The sequence below is a fragment of the Rhinopithecus bieti genome, unplaced genomic scaffold (assembly GCF_001698545.2).
Source record: "Rhinopithecus bieti isolate Rb0 unplaced genomic scaffold, ASM169854v2 scaffold_40559, whole genome shotgun sequence".
NCBI lineage: Eukaryota > Metazoa > Chordata > Mammalia > Primates > Cercopithecidae > Rhinopithecus > Rhinopithecus bieti.
In genome coordinates, this window is record NW_016817388.1 from 363,445 (window position 1) to 382,675 (window position 19,231).

A 19,231-nucleotide genomic window follows, 5' to 3' on the forward strand; every position below is an offset into this window, starting at 1 on the left:
AAAAAAAAAAAAAAAAAAAAAAAAAAAAAAAAAAAAAAGAATACACTAGCACCGTCTAGTAAATGGGAGCTACAAGTAGCCCTGATCTATAAAGTCATTCCAAGGTTATTTGTTACATTATGTGGTTTTAATTTTTTCATTGTAATATCTTTTCAATATATAATAAAAGTCAGTAGAAAATTGGGCTTAATATGGAGAATTTAACAAAACTTTCAGAACTTGGGAGAGAAATAAAATTTTTCATTGAAATTTACCTCCCCGCTCTCCACTTCTCCACAACTTCACCAATGATAGGAAAAAAAGAGGACATATATGTTCTCTTTGAAGTTTGAAAATTATAAAATATATTTTGATGTTGAAAAAGCATCATATTTCTCTTTTAATATTGTTTTGAATATGTTAAAGTGACAGTACTTATATTTGTATAATTAGAAGTTCTGTTGTTTTGTAACAGCAACTTAATAGAAAGCTGTAAAAGCTTACCTTTTTTCTTGTGATTCACTTGACAGAAACAAATTCTGTCATTTTATAATTATAATTATGTAATTTTATAATTATATCAAGATGATATATGTAAAATGTGTAAGTGAATTCTGATATTTTAAAAATTTAAATTCTATCTCCATCTGGTATGTGAAGAAGGATATCTTTATTCCTTAAGAAATAGGAACCATTAATTCTACTTTTATCAGAAATTATTGCAATTTTATAGACTTTTGGATCTTTGATATGAAAGTATTAACTTTAAAACTTATCACAATAAACTTTTTTTTTTTTTTTTTTTTGAGATGTGGTCTCGCTCTATTGCCCAAGCTAGAGTGCAGTGGCATGATCTCGGCGCACTGCAACCTCCGCCTCCTGTGTTCAAGCAATTCTTCTGCCTCAGCCTCCTGAGTAGCTGGGATTACAAACACTAAATTAAAGCTATACCTTTACTTTCTGCCTTTATGGCTAAGAGACCCTCTAACAGTATGCAGCAATTAAAATGTACATCTGATGTTTAGTAGGATTTCATCAACATACAGAAATAGTCAGGTACCAACTAAGTTTTACTAAGGATCTGATGACCATGAATGTTGTTGGTTTGGTATCTAGTCTAACTTCTACACAAAACCCCAGAGATAAATTTCAAGTGGCTGATTTAGCATTGGCATCTGCAAGCTGTATAAACCAAAGGAAAATGTTCATATATCTTTAACTGAGGAGCTGGAACATCTTGCTAATCAGTTTGATAAAATTTAGTGCCAAGGTCTAGTATTGATGGGCATATTTTTCTTTTCCCTACTGAGTATTAATACTTGTGGAAATAACGTAAGTTATACACTGAGGGGAAAAGGCCTTCTTAAATATAACTAGTAGATATTACTGAACACATTTCATATTTTTTATTGCTAGCCATTTGTACCAAGTTAGTGTTCTTGGTATGAGCATCGGAAACCAATTTTTTTAATGCAGAAAGGGAAATTATTAGGAAAATATCAGCTCTCAGAATTGCTGAGAATGCTACACACAGGCTCAGCAAGCAAGCAAGAACTAAGGTAGGTAAGGGGGCTGGATCTTGAGCATAATCCATGAAAATCTTACTGGGACACACAACTGGCCTTGGGCCTTGCCAAGCCAGGACATGTGATGCTGCCATTGTGCACTGCCATCAATCAGTGAATGCCATTGCCACCAGAATGGATTCTGAACCCTGTCTTGATCCTTTTGTTACTTGGGATGTAGGTTCCAGTCTGGAGCATCCACTTTGATTAAGTTGGAACAGGAAAAATCCACCTCCCTCCAGTTTCTGTGGTGGAAAACTAAGCCCTATCCCTGGCAGTCTTGGAATTAAAATAGGAAAGGTGCATGGATGCTGGGGAGCCCCAAATAATAAATGTCCATAACTTGTAGGGATGCTAAAAGATTTGAAATTATTCAGTTGCAATATTTATGCTATATTTAAAATGGTATGAGAGTGGTTGGTGTTTTAAGCATGTTTTTTCTGAGAGCCAATGAAGAAGAGAAAAGCAAGTATATTTGCCAGAAAATAGAAGGTCTGTTTAGATTTTGGTAGGTGGCAGTAGAGTGTAGGGGGTGACGTCAGGGCAGTTGGTGAAGGAAAGGGCAAAATAAAAAATGGTGTGCAGTTTTCTGGTTTGGGAGCTTGAATTAATGGAGGTGCCATTTATTGAGGTGGAGGCTACAACAAGAAATATTACAGTTGTTGCCAAAACAAGTGTTGGGAGTGGGGATAAGATGATCTCCATTGTGAACACTTTCTATTCAGTGAACCTATAGGACATTTGAGAGATGAAACATATATAGTGAGCAGACGAAGATTTGGATATACAGTTTTCAAAATGAACTAAAAGTAAAGGATCATGAGTCACAAGTATATTGATAGGAATTTAATTCTTGGAATTAGATGAGATTGCCCAGGGAGAGTGTAATGTAAGAAGAGAGCAAGACTTAGAACAACCCATCATAGCTTTTTAAGAGATAGGCAGAGGTAGAGAAACCCATAAAGAAAACTGAGAAAGTTTGACCGAAATGCAAAATAACATTTATTTTCTCTACTGTGACTTTGTAAATTTCACATTGTATTGAGGACAGTGGTTGTAGTGTGTATCAAAATCACCTGGGTTGCTTGCTAAAAATTTGGTTTCCTAGACTCACCCACAGAGATTCCTATATAGCAAGTGCAGAATAGTAGCCAATTCTGTGTTAACAGGCATCCAAGATGATTCTAACATAGGTGATTCTTAAAATATACTTTGAGAAACACGGTTTTAGAAAACAGTGTGAAATGGCTGAAAAAGCAAGACTTTAGAATCAGATTTTCTTAGGGTCCTGGCTTTTACTCTTTACTAGTTGTGTGACCGTGAGCAAATTGATTAGTTTGTTTTCCCATCAGTGCTGGGAATATAATATGTCTCTTCTATTGCATAGAATTATTACCAGGTATATATGAGATGTGTTCTATTAAGTTCTTGATGTATAGAAGCTCAGTAAATGTGAGTTGTCTTTTTGACAGCTTTTAAAAACCCCAGAACACAGCTGTAAACCTAAAAGCCAGTGAAAAAGTAGAAGGAAATTGCTCTTACTAGCCTTACGCATTTTGTTTTGTAGGAGATCAGAGACAACTGCTTTTTACCTTGAACCTACTGAATTAAGATTAGTGTAAAATGAAGTTACTGATACAATAGATTTCATTGTCTAGTTTTTCCTGGCAGCCTTCAGTTCTGTAGACATTACATTCAAAGCATGATAGAGGTTAGGTTAAAGTGTGAAACGGAAGCTGAGAGAAATGTCATAGAGGAACAAACACCTCAAAATTCTGAGGGTATCAATGTGTTACAAAACGAATACTCAAAACATAGTATTGTTAAGAAACAATGTTATATTTCTTAAGAAATACGTTAAGAAAACAATGTTATGTTTAAAAGACTTGTTTGTAAAGTTAGGGAAGGATATATTTTCGAAAGCTTTGCATCACAATGATTAACATTTTAAAAAGTTTTGGCACTTAAAGGAATAAGCTTTTGCTATTTGTGAAGTTCACCTAGATAAAATATTAATCTTTCACAGTGCTGGGTAATTGGACTTTTAGCTTTATTTCCTATTTGATTGGCATTTTACTATTTTGGTAATTTTGTTAACAGGTATCCTTGAAACTATCCCAAAAAGCATTGTGGAACTCATCTATATGTAAATTCTTATGACTTACCATATAATGATGAAGTTTCTCTCACCAGAAGAGAAACTAATGTGAAAGGAGAAGAACAGTATTGTCTTATAGCTATGTCTGCCCATTTCTTGTCTTGAACTTCCAGTCCTGTATTGGCTAATTGGAGATATGGCTACTTCATGGTTATGGTTCTGCAAAAGCTATTAGAAAGAGTTGTGAGTTTCCTCTGCTCTCTTCAACCTTTCTGGGCCCATACCCCTACCCGACTTGGATGTTTATATAATTGTTTATGCTCAGATACAAACAATCAGTTGGATAGGTCTAGATATTAGTTTCTTTTTATTATTTTTGCTTGGTTAAACAACAGCACCTTTTGTTCTGCAAAGTTAGGTGTTTCTTTGGTTGAATGAAGTTTTCTTTTGTTATATTATGTCTTTGGTTATTGGCATTTATTTATTACTCTTCTTCCAGAAAACCCATTTTTCTTATGTTGTATTTTTTTCAGCCCTCCATATTTATCATACTCCATTTTGCCCCTTCCCCCTCCCCTTAGTCTTATTTTCTATCTGCTGAGTGAGCTTTTCAAGGTATATCTGATCTGGTTTTCCACAATGTTAGTTCTACTTTTTATTACTTCTAATACATCATTTGTTTTGCTGCTGCATTTTCCACTTCCTTATACAGCCTATTTGTTCCTAATTTTGCCAGTTTCATTTTAATTCCTACTTGTCTCAGCCTTTTCTCTTTTTATTTTATATTACATTGTTTCATGTTTCATCTCTTTCAGAATCTGTGTGTTTACTTTTATAAAATATGCAAAGCAGTTGGCTAAAGTTTACTTCCATTTCGCCTACTTTGCTTGTGCTTTCTACTTCTCAAGTGCTATGTTATATTTCAGTTTTACATAATATTTTTATGGCATCTGTATTTGCTGTTCCTCTTTTACTTATCCTTGAACAAGTACATGTCTATAAAATCTGAGATGCTTACCTATAAATTGGCTTTGTGGCTTCTCTCTGGTTCATCTCAGTAGAGGCTGATACTGTCCTCCTCTTGGACTGTAACAGAAGTTCTGATACATAGCCCCATAGCATATTTCTAGGGGGTTTGGCTAAAATGAATCTGCTAGTCTAAGTTGGGGTTGCCTAATTTTGCTGCCTGATTGTCTTATTTCTAGATTATTAGATAATCCGGCCCAGAAAGATCTGTTCCCCTCAGCTCTTCCAAACTAAATCTTTGTAGTGCTGATTTTACATCTCCATGTGTAGACTCCCACTCCTCATGCATTTCCACCTCCATTCAAGTTACATTGATGAGAGTTTTAGACCGAAATTGGAGGTAGAAGGCATAGGTTTTAGGCCAGATGGACCTAGTGAGTGGAGCAATTGAACCCTTGTGCAGCAAGGGAACAGCTTTCCTCTAAATCTGGTCCCTGAAAATTCTCTTTCTTCTGGAGAGTTTAAGGAAATCTCTCAAAATTGTCCAGTATGGCTTTGATATTTTGCCTCACATTACTTCCACTTTTCATCGTGAACATTAAGTAGTTCACGATGCAATTTAGTAGATCACTGGGAAGGTGGTGTGAAAGGTCTGATAAGGTGTTCTAGCTTTTATCTCAGCAAACCTATAATGCTGCCTGGCTTGTTTCAAGTGCTCGGTATCAGTTTGTCAAGTGAGTGAGTGAATGATTTAGTCTTTTTTTGAGAATTTTACAAGAAACCAACCATGCTTAACCATTTATCATTTTAATACTTTTTTCCCAATAGTTTCCTAGTTAGGTGTCTTACAAAATATATCCTGGGAGTACCATAAAATATTCTGTGAAAAAACGATTCCACAGACAAATAATTTTGGAAATGCTACATACTACATTTTTCTTTTGGAAGTTTAATTAGTATGTAAATGTACTATGGGCCCCAAGAAAGCCTGAACTAACAAAACCGCTTAACTCTGTTTAATTCAGTAAAACGTTTCCCAAATTGATTTGATCACAGAAACCTAGTAATATCTTTGGGAAATGCTGCTCTAATCTTTAAAGTACTGTGTAGTTTTGTGAAAACATAGTTTATTGTAGATTTTTTCATGAAATAAACTTTAATTGTTTCTTTAGATGTTCAGAGAGATGTAAATTATGACTAAATGTGATTAGAGTTTCCCAGGAACTGAGATTTTTTTTCTCATTTGATATTTTGAACAAGATATAATCTCTATGACCTTTTAAAAATGTCTGTTAGTTACTTTAGGTATTTAACTTGTGTATTTAAGAAAAGGTGCTGTATCTTTTACTGGTACACTGAACTGAAAAAGCACACCCTACAACATGAAAGCATTTCTGTATTTACCCCGAGCTCAGTAAAAGAGTTTGTCCCTACTCAGGGTTTTAATATTGTTTGTTAATCTAGGAAATAAACCTATAGCTATGCAGTTTTTCTACCAAAATGGTATAACTGGGTGAAGTAGGAAGGTTGACTAATTTTATTTTCAGTTTCAGAATGTTAAGTCTTTTGTTATATTCTCCCTTTATTTGTCTTTAAAATAATATCTGACCAAAGCTCTAATCATCTTTTGCCTCTTTATCATGTGAGATTCAAATGTGCTTTACTAGTTCAACTGTTCACTGATTGGATAAGAAACTTTCCCTCTTTTTTTGGTAAGTAATGCTTCTGTACTTGCTTTACCACTCTTCTCTATCCACATAGTTTTTTTTCCTTCACATCTTTTTCGTAATTGGTAGTTTAGTTTCAGTTTGCTTTGTAAAGTTAGGGATAAATTTGTACCAAGTTAGGAGACCTTTTTTAAAGAAAACTTTTGTTTTAGAAGCTTCTTTTTGGTGGTGGTGCTGGGGAGGGGTAGGTGAAAGGAGATAACAGTAAATAAAGCTCAACAAATTTTCAGCTGGTCAGATCTTCCCACTGTCCAACTAACTCTGAAAGAGCCACAGGTTTGTGGTGGGTTTGTCTAGCAAGTTCTAAGTTCTAGTTCCTGAATTTTCCCTACCCTAGAATGTCATGTTTCCATACTTCCTTCTGAATAAGACCATGATCTGCAGACCTCCTTCTTAAATCAAATCATCCCTAATACTTACATGTTTCAGAATTAAAATAATTTCTAAAACATTACCTAAGCATTATATTACTAAAGCAATATAACCAAAAAAAAAATTATTTCCAAGAATAGATGAAGAAATTTTAAATACAAGATAATTGAGCATTAATATTAATAAATGAAATTCTAACTGGTTTTATCTTCAACAGACAAACAACAGAAAGGTGAATTTGCATTAGATGGCTACAGTGTCAGAATGAATAACACTCTAAGAAAGGATGGAAAGAAAGATTGCTGTTTTGAAATCTCTGCTCCTGATAAACGTATATATCAGGTTGTAGTCTTTATGTTGTCTTGAAATTAAGTTGATAAAATGTTTTGATTTCATTTATAGAGACATTGACATTTGATTAATACTCTCCTTGACATGTTAACAATAATAAAAATACTGGTGTTTAAATACATTATGCATTGAACATTCATATAAGGGGAATTTTTTTAAAATTTCAGATTAGTTCAAACGCTATCTTCTTGAAAAAGATAAAGAGAATATATAACTTATCGATTACTTCCCATGTTGCATTTATATCTGATAGAACTAGGTGATCTGCCAAAAGAGTTACATAGCAGAAAGAGTAAAATTATCAAAAGACAAATATCAGAGTGATAATACATATTGTATTGCTTAGGAGTGTGGGAGAAAATGAAGGTAAAGGTACACATCAGCTCTGCAATTCAAGAGCTATCAGCTAGGCATCAATATGGAATGTATGTTTAATAAGTTTTAAATATCTGAGATTGCAGTTGAAAGCCAGTTAATTAAGTTGTCAGGTAGTGTGTTGGAATCTGACAAGAACATTTTTAAGAAAACTGTATCCAGCCGTCTAAAGAAATTCATGGGTGTCTTCTAATTGTCAAGGGCAAATTTTGTTCATCAGTTCTGTCTTTGACATTGATGAAGAGAAGCAGCTTTTTTTTCCTGCACAGCTGCCAGCTGCTGATCAGAGTTTCAAATTCATCATCCTCTGCTTCAATTGCATAAATTTGTCAAAATTAACTGTACATTATAAGAAGCATCCTTGCAAGAAAAGTTCCACTAGACATGAAAAGAATTACTAATAGTCTTAAATAAATGGTAAGAATACAACATACCTTTCATTTCTGCTGTGGTGATTTTCATTTTTATTGTTTATTTTATATTAGTTTACAGCAGCTTCTCCCAAAGATGCTGAGGAATGGGTACAGCAGCTGAAATTTGTATTGCAAGGTAAGATAAATCAATTGAATGAGTTATCACAGTCTTTAAATACTAAATAACAGAGTAGTTTGGGTTTTCATATACAAAAACTTATTGACTTCTGTGAGAATGACCAAGTGAATGTGACTGCTGTTTATACAGACCAGTTACTTCAGATTTTAAACAGCATCTTTTTTGTAAGTACCAATTGGCTTACTTTAAAATTCACATATTTACAAAACAATTTTAAACATGTTTTTAGTTAAGGACATAACATGTAACAATATTGTTGTTATTTTGTAGGGCTGTATTTATTTATGAAGTATAGTTTTAAAAATATCTTCTGCATTCTTTTAAAATTTATTTCATGAAATGTGTTTTATAGATATGGAATCTGATATTATTCCTGAGGATTATGATGAGAGAGGAGAATTATATGATGATGTTGATCATCCTCTAGCAATAAGCAATCCACCAACAAGCAGTCAACCAATAGATGATGAAATTTATGAAGAACTTCCAGGTATTTACTTTCTGGTGATTCATTTAAAGATTTAGGGCTGTGTGTGTGTGTGATTTGTCCTCAGATTGACAACTTGAGTAGAAAATGGTGACCTACTGAGAACAAGGACAAAGAATATCTTTAAAACTCTATTTTACAAAAAGGGTTCTGCTTGAGATATTTCAAATGAGTAGATGTAACTTATAAAAAGTGAATGAAACATTAAAATGAAGCAGATACAATACTAATCTCTTGGGACTTTTGGCTCATTAGCGTTGTTTATGCTACATAATTTTTTAATTAAAAAATTGACTTGCCTTATAGTTTTTTTCCACCAACTCACACATCATTTTTTACTTATACATCTTGGAACTTCCATTAACTAGAAGTTCTACGCACACCCCATATGTCATTAACTTCTGCCTCGGATTTCTCCTTGCTTGTAGTATATTGCATTGTCTTGGAGGAATGTTGTTGAACTATAAACAAAGGCCTTCTGAGGCTTCAAGTCTTTCTGTTGATATTTTAACATCAATATGGAATAAAAAAGTTTTCTTAGTTTAGTGTTTACTGGCCTGTCTGTTATATAACATAAAATTAATTATCTGTTAGCTACTTGACTTGTGGCCATGAGGATCAATCTAAAATAAAAAGATAGACATCTGAAATTTAGGAAACATATGAAAATATTTAGGAAATTGTTGTATTGCTAGTACTCTAGGTTGAAATGAGCTTTTTTGGCTATTAAAAAAATCAGTAGTTAGAGAAGAAAAAGGTATAAGCAATATAAGCAAGATTTAACTAGTACATCTCATGTAGAGAGGCCATTTTGCTCTGAATATAACAATTTAATGATGCAATGTAAACCTTTAAAATTGATTTCAAAAATGCTTAAAATGTTCCAAATTAATGTACAAATGTCATTTTCAATACAATACATATAATAACAAGAGTATGGACTTTAGAATATAAAAATTTAAATTCTGGCTGTACCATTTACTAGCTTAGTGACTTTATAAGTTAATTTCTTCATTTATAAAATGGAAATAGTATCATTGGGAGGAGTAGGTGAAGTGATTTATTGAAGGCTCTCAGCATAGTGCTTGATCATAGCAAACCCACAATTAATTGTAACATCACCATCATTTTTGTTTTTATTATTGTATCTGGTGAATTCTTGCAAGTGCTTATGTGGTGGTACAGTAATGGTTTTCTAACCAAGTAAAAAGTAATAATTTTAACAATATTATAAATTTAAGGTATAAAAACTATGTATGCATCTATCTATATATTGTCTTTTACTACCCTAAAAGATTAGTATAAAAGTATAATTTTATGGGGAATAGAGATCTGTGTATTTCAGTTATTTAGTGGAGCTACATGTATATTAACACCTTCCTTTCTGGTTTACCCTAAGGAAATGACATCTACTGTAGCATCAGTTATCCTCAAGTAGGGAAGAATATTCCCTAGCTGCTTGTTTTTAGTCACATCATATCATTAATACAATTATTTTAATATTTTAAAACGTTTAAAAGAACTTGTAAGAATGTATACTCATAAAATGGAAGAGTGGAATACATTTAAACATGATACTACTGTCATTACATCCTTTTAAAACCCTGCAATGAATGTGTTACAATTGTTGAAATAACTGTTAAGTTCTGTATTTTTTCAACTTGGCTATTCTCTCCCACCCCTAAAGAAAAAAAAATTGATTAGGAATAAAGAGCAAATATTCATAGTTATTTTCATAGCAAAGACCTAAGGAAGATCTGATATAAGTAGCTTGAAATTTTAAAAATATGAAACATCTTTTATTTTCTCTTACTACAGATATTATTCTTCATTCTTCCTCACCCCCTCCCCTCCCCTCCCCCCACCACAAACATAATTGTTAGAAGGAACTGGTTACTTTTTAAGTAGTGTTACTTCTTACTGTGGTACTGGGAGAAATTTAAGCTGCCCTGGGATTTCTTTGACCCTGCTTGGGATCCCCAGTAGCTCTGCAAAGTGATTGAGCTTGATAGAGCCTGCAACGGTGCCCCTGGGAAGGAAGCTGTTGTAGGCAGCTGTGGAATGTCTCGTTCCCCTTTCTTCCCCAGTGTAACTGAGAGCTGCTTCAACATCTGCACAGTTCAGCAAGTTTGTCAAGTTTGTGCCAACAGCTACAGAGGGAATTTTTCTAGTAAAGGCCCTAAAGGTGTCTCAGAGTTAGAGGTTTTGTATGATTAAATATCTGAAACTAGGAAGGTAACTTTTTTAATTAAAAAAACTGTTTCTCAGGACAAGAATTAAGCTTTTTGCTTTCACTTCTGTGAAATTTGAATATAATTTTGATAGAGGAGTTAGAACAATGGAAGAGGAGTAAGCACATTTATATACTATTGATATTTTTCCAGTTCTCTTCAAAGAACTGTGTATCTCTGATACCTGACTGGCTAAATTCCTAGAATTAAATAATACTACAATTTCAACACAATTTTCTGTCAGTTATGCATTGTTGAAAACTAATGCTCTTAGTTGAAAGATGAGGTATACAAACATATTTGAAGAAAAATCTAAGAATTTAGCATGCTACTTTAAATTACGAAGCTCTTTTTCTGAGAAACAAAAGCTCTTACTCTAATAAGTGTATTTTTTAAAAACTATGAAATAAACCTGCAGTGTTTTAAGTTTCAAGAGTAAGAAGAAAACATTGTTTTAAAAATTGCATTGGGCCAGGAGCAATGGCTCACGCCTGTAATCCTAGCACTTTGGGAGGCCGAGGTGGGTGGATCACTTGAGGTCAGGAATTTGAAACCAGCCTGGCCAACATGGTNTCCCAGCTATTCAGGAGGCTGAGGCAGGAAAATCACTTGAACATGGGAGGTGGAGGCTGCAGTGAGCCAAGATCGAGCCACTACACTCCAGCCTGGGCAACAGAGTGAGACTGTGTCTCAAAAAAAAAAAAAAAATTGCATTGCAAAATATCCCTTGAAAAATGTTTATAATTCTATGGGAATCTAAATTGTTTCATTATAAATGTTTTCAGTTAGAATATTCTAACTTTATTATAGTACCTTCTCTTTAATTTCTTGTTCATTTATTTTTAACTAACTTCATAAAAGAATAGGAATAAATTTGTAAGACTTCTTTGTGTTTAAGGGATTTATACATATGTACAAAAGAGTTGCGAGAATGCCATTTCTGGGGAGTATTAAAGGTATTTGGCTTTTCTTCAAATATCCTAATGCTTTTACATCTTTTATGTCTTAATGCTTATTAGCATAGGCCACTCAGGTTTGCTTACATTGTAATAATACTGTAGCATATTTGTGTTTGTGCAGCTAATATATTGATCAAAGTGTGTTAAACTGTTTCATAACATGGTAATGAGTTCATTTGGCTTAGCACAGATTTGTAAATTTATTGCCCACTTTTTCATTAGAAATACAGAGGAGTGTCTTTGTCTCATTTTGAATCTCAAAAGAGAAAAATAATACTCGGGAAATTGCTGCAGAAACGAACCTTGTTTGCTCTTCTCTTCTACTGACCATGTCACTTGATTTTTTTTTCTTTAATGGCAGGAAATTGTGCAGAAACAACAACAACAAAAATATTTTTCTAGATCTAAACTGAATAGAATCAGCCTAGTAACAAGAATGGTAACCATCCATTAACTTATTAAATCTGTAGCTTTCAGAGGAATTGCACTTGAAATGTCTTCTGGCAAGTGGACTGGAGGAGAGAGGGCAACATAAAACAGGAAGACAAATTTCTATTCCATTAACCTATTTTTTTTAAGTGTGAATTCATTTTTTAAAAAAATTACAATGATAGATTGAACTATTCTGAGTCAGAAAAGGATATTTTTATCCTTTGGCCGTTCAATTACATTTTAAATTTATTCAGTCCAACTATCGGCATCTAAAATGGAACATAAAGTAAAATGCAGCTATAATTTTTTCCATGAGACTATTATATATACATAAAAAAGAACAGTGTTTGGATACTTTAATTTGAAGTAGTTTACAGCAAATGGACACAAATGCTAATTAAACAATAAGTGGTTATAGGCCCCCAAAATACATTTTGGCCTTATTTTCCTCCTGAATAATTATTACTCATATCTCTAAGTTAATATCAAGGTTACAAAGGACCCTGCAGTCTGTGGTATTAACAATGTTTTAAGTGATAGTAGATCCTGACTTCACCAAACAATTTTTCTCCTTTCTTCTTTGGAATGCAATGGAAAGATGTCAATTAATTTTCGCAGAACCACATATATTCAGTATGTTAATATTGTTAGTCTAGGCAGCCTGCTAACATTTTTTTTTCTTAAACTAGATACTGAATGGTGAAGTTAATCAATGTGGTGATATTGTGGGAATATTTTTTCCCAAGTAGACGACTAGATTAGCGTTGAATTTTTGGATGGTGATATGGTTTGGTTGTGTCCCCACCCAAATTTCATCTTCAATTATAGTACCCGTATAATTCCCATGTGTCCTGGGAGGGACCAGGTGGAGATAATTGAATCATGGGGGCAGTGTTCCCCATCCTGTTCTCATGAGAGCTGATGGTTCTATACGGGGCTTCCCCCTTTGCTGGGCACTCATTCTTCCCGATGCTGCAATGTGAAGAAGGACATGTTTGCTTCCCCTTCTGCCATGATTGTGAGTTTCCTCAGGCCTCCCTAACCATTCTAAACTGTGAGTCAATTAAACCTCTTTCCTTTATAAATCACCCAGTCTTGGGTATGTCTTTATTAGCAGCTGAGAACAGACTAATACAGATGGTTTCAGCTCTCTACTCTGCTGAGAGGGTTATCCGAAGTTATAAAAAAAAAATTAAATCTTTCATAAAATAGGGTCACTACACACATATAATGTTTTTTATTTTTATCTTTGCTGAATATAAATGTGTCTGCTGAATATTTGTTTATAGTATTCTTTATGTTGTTTCATAATATGGTATGAAGCTTTGGAATACAGTTCTGCCTGTCTTGTAGCTTTTCTCTATGTTGCCATTGGCATTGCAAATTCTTTTCATTACAAGAGATGGCTTAACACATACTAAACCCAAAATACCTGTGTGTACACAAAACATATATTTCCATTGGTGGTGGGATAAAATGACTCATTTTTGCAAACTGGAACTACATCAGTGGTTCCCAGCCAGGGAAGAGACTGACCCCAGAGTACATTTGGCAATGCCTGGAGACACTTTTGGTTATTATAACTGGGATATGTATGTGTTTGTGTGTGCATGTGTGTGTGTGTGTTACAGATATCTAGTGGGTAAGGGCCAAGGATTCTGCTGAACGACCTACAGTGCACAGGGCAGCCCCCACAACAAAGAATTATCTGGCCCAAAAGGCCAGTAGTGCTGAAGTTGAAAAACCCTGGCCACAGGGATGTGATAGACAGCTTTTGGTTTATCACGTTTTTATTCATATCACTTGAATTATAAAGATTCATAACCTAAGCTCCATATGAGTTAATTCATTTTTATGGACACAACATAGGTTTTCTTACATACATGAAACTAGGATTACGTAGAATGTCGCTAGGTTATAAGGGATCAGCTTGACTTGCCTATGACGTTTCCTTCAAGGGGGAGTATTGAAGTTCTATCCATCTCGTGGAAATGAGCAAGCCAGGAAGGTAAAAAAGGAAGGAAACATTTTGTCTATTTTCATGAGCTACTACCTCGGAAGGAAGAGGTTTCTAAAAATACCTTGTAGATGTGTGAATACTTGATTTAGCCTGTTCTCATAGGGTCATTCTTTTGAGGCTGAAGGAAAAGACTTGTGGGTGTGGGACTGGACTGTCTGTAAAGGGAGTCAGGCATCTTGGGGGAGTGCAAGACTGAGCAATTCCAGGGCTGTCTGGAATTTGACGAGTGGCTTTAGGAGAAGTGGAAACCCTTTTATGTGACCTCTATCTTTTTGGACCTGGACTTTGAAGAGGCTAGTAGGATTGAGATGATCTCTGCCCCTGGAGTCAGATGGGAAGTCTTGGAGGCAGCCCTCCAAGGGGATCTGTGAAGAGGAACTTACCTTAATGTACTTCACAACAAGCCACATTGGGTGATTATTTTATATTATTTGTTCACTTTCCTTTCGTTATTGCCAAGTCTTAGGTTTCTTTTTTTTCTTTTTAAAGATAGGATCTCGCTCTGCTGCCCAGGCTGGAGTGCAGTGGTGCAGTCATGGCTTACTGCAGCTTCAAACTCCTCAGGTGTTGCTCCTGCCTTAGCCTCTTGAGTAGCTGGGACCACAGGCATGCGCCACCATGCCTGGCTAATTTTTTAATTTTTAATTTTGTCGAAATGGAGTCTTACTATGTTGACCAGGCTGGTTTTGAACTCCAAGCTTCAAGTGATCCTTCTGCCCTGTCCTCCCAAAGTGTTGGGATTACAGGCATGAGCCATTTCACTAGCTGCTAAGTCTTAATTTTTAAATCCTTATTTACAGACAATACATACTTACTGGAATAAGTTTAAATATTCCTGACGTGCATAAAATAAAAAAGTGGGGCCGGGCGCAGTGGCGCATGCCTGTAATTCCAGCACTTTGGGAGGCCGAGGCGGGCGGATCATGAGGTCAAGAGATGAACACCATCCTGGCCAACGTGTGAAACCCGTCTCTACTAAAAATACAAAAATTAGCTGGGTGTGCTGACATGTGCCTGTAGTCCCAGCTACTCGGGGGTCTGAAGCAGGAGAATCGCTTGAACCTGGGAGGTGGAGGTTGCAGTGAGCTGAGATCGTGCCACTGCACTCCAACCTGGCGACAGAGCGAGATTCCATCTCAAAAATGAAATGAAATGAAATATAAAATTAAAAAGTGAAAGTCACTCCCTACCCTAAACATTAACAGTTCGATATGAATCTTTTGTTCCTTTTTTTGCCTTTTATAAATATACATATACATATAAAAGTTTTAAAACAAAAAAAGAGATTCTTCTTTTATCTACTTTCTTCTGCCCTTTTGTAAAATTTTCTTCCTTTCATTTTCTTCCTATTTAGTTTTTACCTTCCTCCTTTTCTCATTCTTTTATTTACTCATTCCTCTCCTCTGTTTTCATTTGCATCCTTTCTCTTCTTCCTTGCTTTCATTTCTTTCATTTCATAAGTATTCTTGAGTACCTGTTGTGTGCCAGGCACTGTGCCTAAGTGTTGAGAATCCCCCAGCATCCTTACACAGGCCTCAGAGGGGTGCCCTTTCTGGCCTAAGCCTAGATTTACTACCATACCTTGAATTACCCATGTTTATTTATGTCTTATGTGTGTGTGTGTGTGTGTGTATATATATATATTATATTCACATCCCATGAGTTTTCTGTTTTTGCTTTTCTGTTGGCAGAGTCTTCCAGCAGCAGTTAGTGTCAAAAGTAGCCTTGTGTCTTTATATCTTGACACTTTCAAAAAAAAATCTTTTAATTTTTTAATAATTTAATTATTTTTATTTTTATCTATTTTTTTTGAGACAGAGTCTTCCTCTGTTACCCAGTCTAGAGTGCAGTGGTGTGGTCTCAACTCCCTGCAACCTCCACCCCGAGGTTCAAGTGATTTTCCTGCCTCAGCCTCCCAAGTACCTGGATTACAAGCACGCACCACCACGCCCAGCTAATTTTTTGTATTTTTTTTAGTAGAGACAGGGTTTCACCATGTTGGCCAGGCTGGTCTTGAATTCCTGACCTCAGGTGATTCACCCACCTTTGCCTCCCAGAGTGCTGGGATTATAGGCGTGAGCCATGGCACCTGGCCCTTTTTTTTTTTTTTTTTTTTTTTGTTTGTTTTGAGATGGGGCCTTTCTCTGTCACCCAGGCTATAATGCAATGATGTGATCTTGGCTTACTGCAACCTCCGCCTCCTGGGTTCAAGCTGTCCTCTCACCTCAGCCTCCTAAATAGCTGGAACTCCAGGTGCATGCCACCACACCTGGCTAATTTTTAATTTTTTTGTAGAGACGGTGTTTTGCTATATTGTTCAAATTGGTCTCCAACTTCTGAGTTCAAGCAATCTGCCCACTTCAGCCTCCCAAACTGTTGGGATTACAGACATGAGCCACTGCGCCAGGCCAACGCCTTCTTGTAAGCCATCTTCCACATCCCCTGTTTCTCTCCATCTGTCACTTGTCTGGCTCTACACCTTGCTGCAGACACTCAGAGTACCTTCCTCTGTATCTGTGACTAGTAGATTGTTGTCGTTGAGAGAAGGGGCTCTGGAAGGAAACACACATCACTTGGAATCCCAGCTCTGCCCCTTATATGCGCTTCAGCCAGAAGAGGAGTGAACACGGGAAAGATGGAGCATGGAAATGGGCAAAATGTGTCAGTAACTTTACTGATTATTTTAAAATAAACTTTGTTTTAATCTAAAAAAGAGACAAAACTAAATTTAGGCAGTAATTTAAAAGTTAGCTGGGGCAAGATGGAGATGAGGGGGTAGTGAAAGCATGCCAGATGTTGTCCTGTTCAGAAGGAGGGAGGAGAGGAATACTAATTTTAGTTTTTGTTAGGAAATGTTTAATTAGGAAATGTATATTAAAATTTTAGAGTTAAGTACTAAAGAAATAGAATGTAATCTTGCATTGCTCAAAGAAGCAAGAGGGTAAATAAAAGGTGACCACGTAAAACAATTTAAACACAGAAGAAGGCAAGAAACAAGAAATCAAAGAGAAAATGTGGTAAAATTAAGCCATAATATAAAAGTAAGAATGATAAATATAACTTAATCTATTAAAATAGATGTTTGCATTAGATATTTTTAAAACTCTACCACTATTCTTCTTAGAGGAGATACACCTGAAACAAAACCACATGGAAAGTTTCGAAGTAAGGAAATGGAAATAAATACACCAGGCATTTCTATCCAAAGAAAGCTACTATAGCTATGTTAACATCAGATAATATGGAATTTAAGGTATAAAGCAATAATAGGACTACAGAAAGACACTGCATAACAAAAATGAAAGAAGATAAAGCTCAAGTGCATCTAACTATATAACAATATCTATAACATATAAACATGTAAGACTAATTTGACAGGTTCTTAATCATAATGGGAAATTTTAAGATACCCCTTTCTGAAACTGATAGACCAAGGAGGCAAAAAATAAGTAAGGATATAAAGATTTAACCACAAAATTAATCTATCAAAAAAGATATAAACTAATATCGCATAGCAGAGCATATTTGTTCATTCAGTACACATAGAATAATCATAGAAATTGACTACATATGTGTTGACAGTTAAACTCTCAACAAATTACAGTGAATCTGTGTTATACAGACTATGGTCTTTAACTACAATTAAATTTAATTAGGAGCCAACTCTGAAAAGGTAGTTTAAAATACCCAAACCCATGTGTTTGGAAACTGAAAAAATAATAATTCATGAGTTAAAAGAGGAAATTACAATGGAAATGACAAAATATGTAGTTTTCCATATGAAATACACTGAAATTAGTACAAATAACAACTTGTAGCATTGTTATTAACTCTTTTTTTGGGGAGGGAACAGAGTTTTGCTCGTTGCCCAGGCTGGAGTGCAATGGCATGATCTCGGGTCACTGCACCCTCCACCTCCCGGGTTCAAGTGATTCTCCTGCCTTAGCCCTCCGAATAGCTGGGATTACAGGTGTACACTACCATGCCTGGCTAGTTTTTTTCATATTTTTAGTACAGATGGGGTTTCACTATGTTAGCCAGTCTGGTCTTGAACTCCTGACCTCAGGTGATCCACCCACCTTGGCCTCCCAAAGTGCTGCGATTATAGGCTTGAGCCACTGTACTTGGCCATGTTGCTAATTATTTGGGGAGAATTAATCCCCAAAGAACTGGAGATGACAGAACTATAAAGGCTATAAAATCAACACATTTAAAATGATTCAAGAGACAAAATAAGGAAAAGAAACTTTAACAAGAGAAGAAGATCCTGTGAAAAAAAGATCAGATTTTTTTAAAGAACCAAATAGAATCACTAGAAATTATTGATGATTTGGATCACTTAGCCATTGAGTTCAAAACTTTTAGAGAGTCATATATATATGTGTGTGTGTGTGTGTGTGTGTGTGTGTGTGTGTGTGTGTGTGTATTTACATTGCTGAGGGAACCAATAGAATACATATTAAAATTCTGAAGCAGAAGATAAGCAAATGTCAACCACTTTAATCAAATTAAAATGCTAATATTTATAAAGCAAAAAAAATTATGTTAATGGTAGGCTATCACGTTTTTCCTGTGAATCCTAGATGAAAAATCCTAACACTGTACCAGAAGGTCAGATATTCACAGGATAGGGTTTGTATCTGAACATAATCAAGTGTTTCATCCTTTGCCACCAAGAAATCTCAACAAGTAAAGACATAGCTTCTGATCACCTTCATATCAGACTTTTAAACTGGAGTCTTCATTCTTCAGATATGATTTGTCTCCAGTATAGAATATAAATAGATCACAGCCTGCTTTTGTTTTTAATTCATCCATTCTTTCAGAAGATAGAATATGATAAAGTTTGTAGTATCTTCACGAAAATGTATTTGCTTCTTTAATCCCAGAAAAAAAATACACACATATGTACACGTAGCCACATGAACACATACATCTGTAGAGACAGACTGCAGCAGGAGAGTATCAAGCTTCACTACTTTTGCAGATAGGTCAGCTGGGAATATCAACTTCCTAAGAGTACTCAGCTGCTTACTTTAAAGCAGTGATTAATAAGAATGAACAAGTTCAACAAAATGTCAGTGATAAATATAAACACTCTTCATATCTGGCCTCAG

At 35.1% G+C, this 19,231-nt stretch overlaps 1 protein-coding gene across 1 annotated transcript in view; it reads left to right on the forward strand.

Moving 5' to 3' along the window:
- The window catches only part of SKAP2 (src kinase associated phosphoprotein 2), a 197,566-nt gene that overhangs the window by 148,915 nt on the left and 29,420 nt on the right, over positions 1 to 19,231 (forward strand). The window contains exons 5-7 of the mRNA XM_017855973.1: positions 6,925 to 7,049; positions 7,919 to 7,982; positions 8,338 to 8,475. Of these exons, the coding sequence (XP_017711462.1) occupies positions 6,925 to 7,049; positions 7,919 to 7,982; positions 8,338 to 8,475 (327 nt within the window). The remainder of the gene's footprint in view (positions 1 to 6,924; positions 7,050 to 7,918; positions 7,983 to 8,337; positions 8,476 to 19,231) is intronic.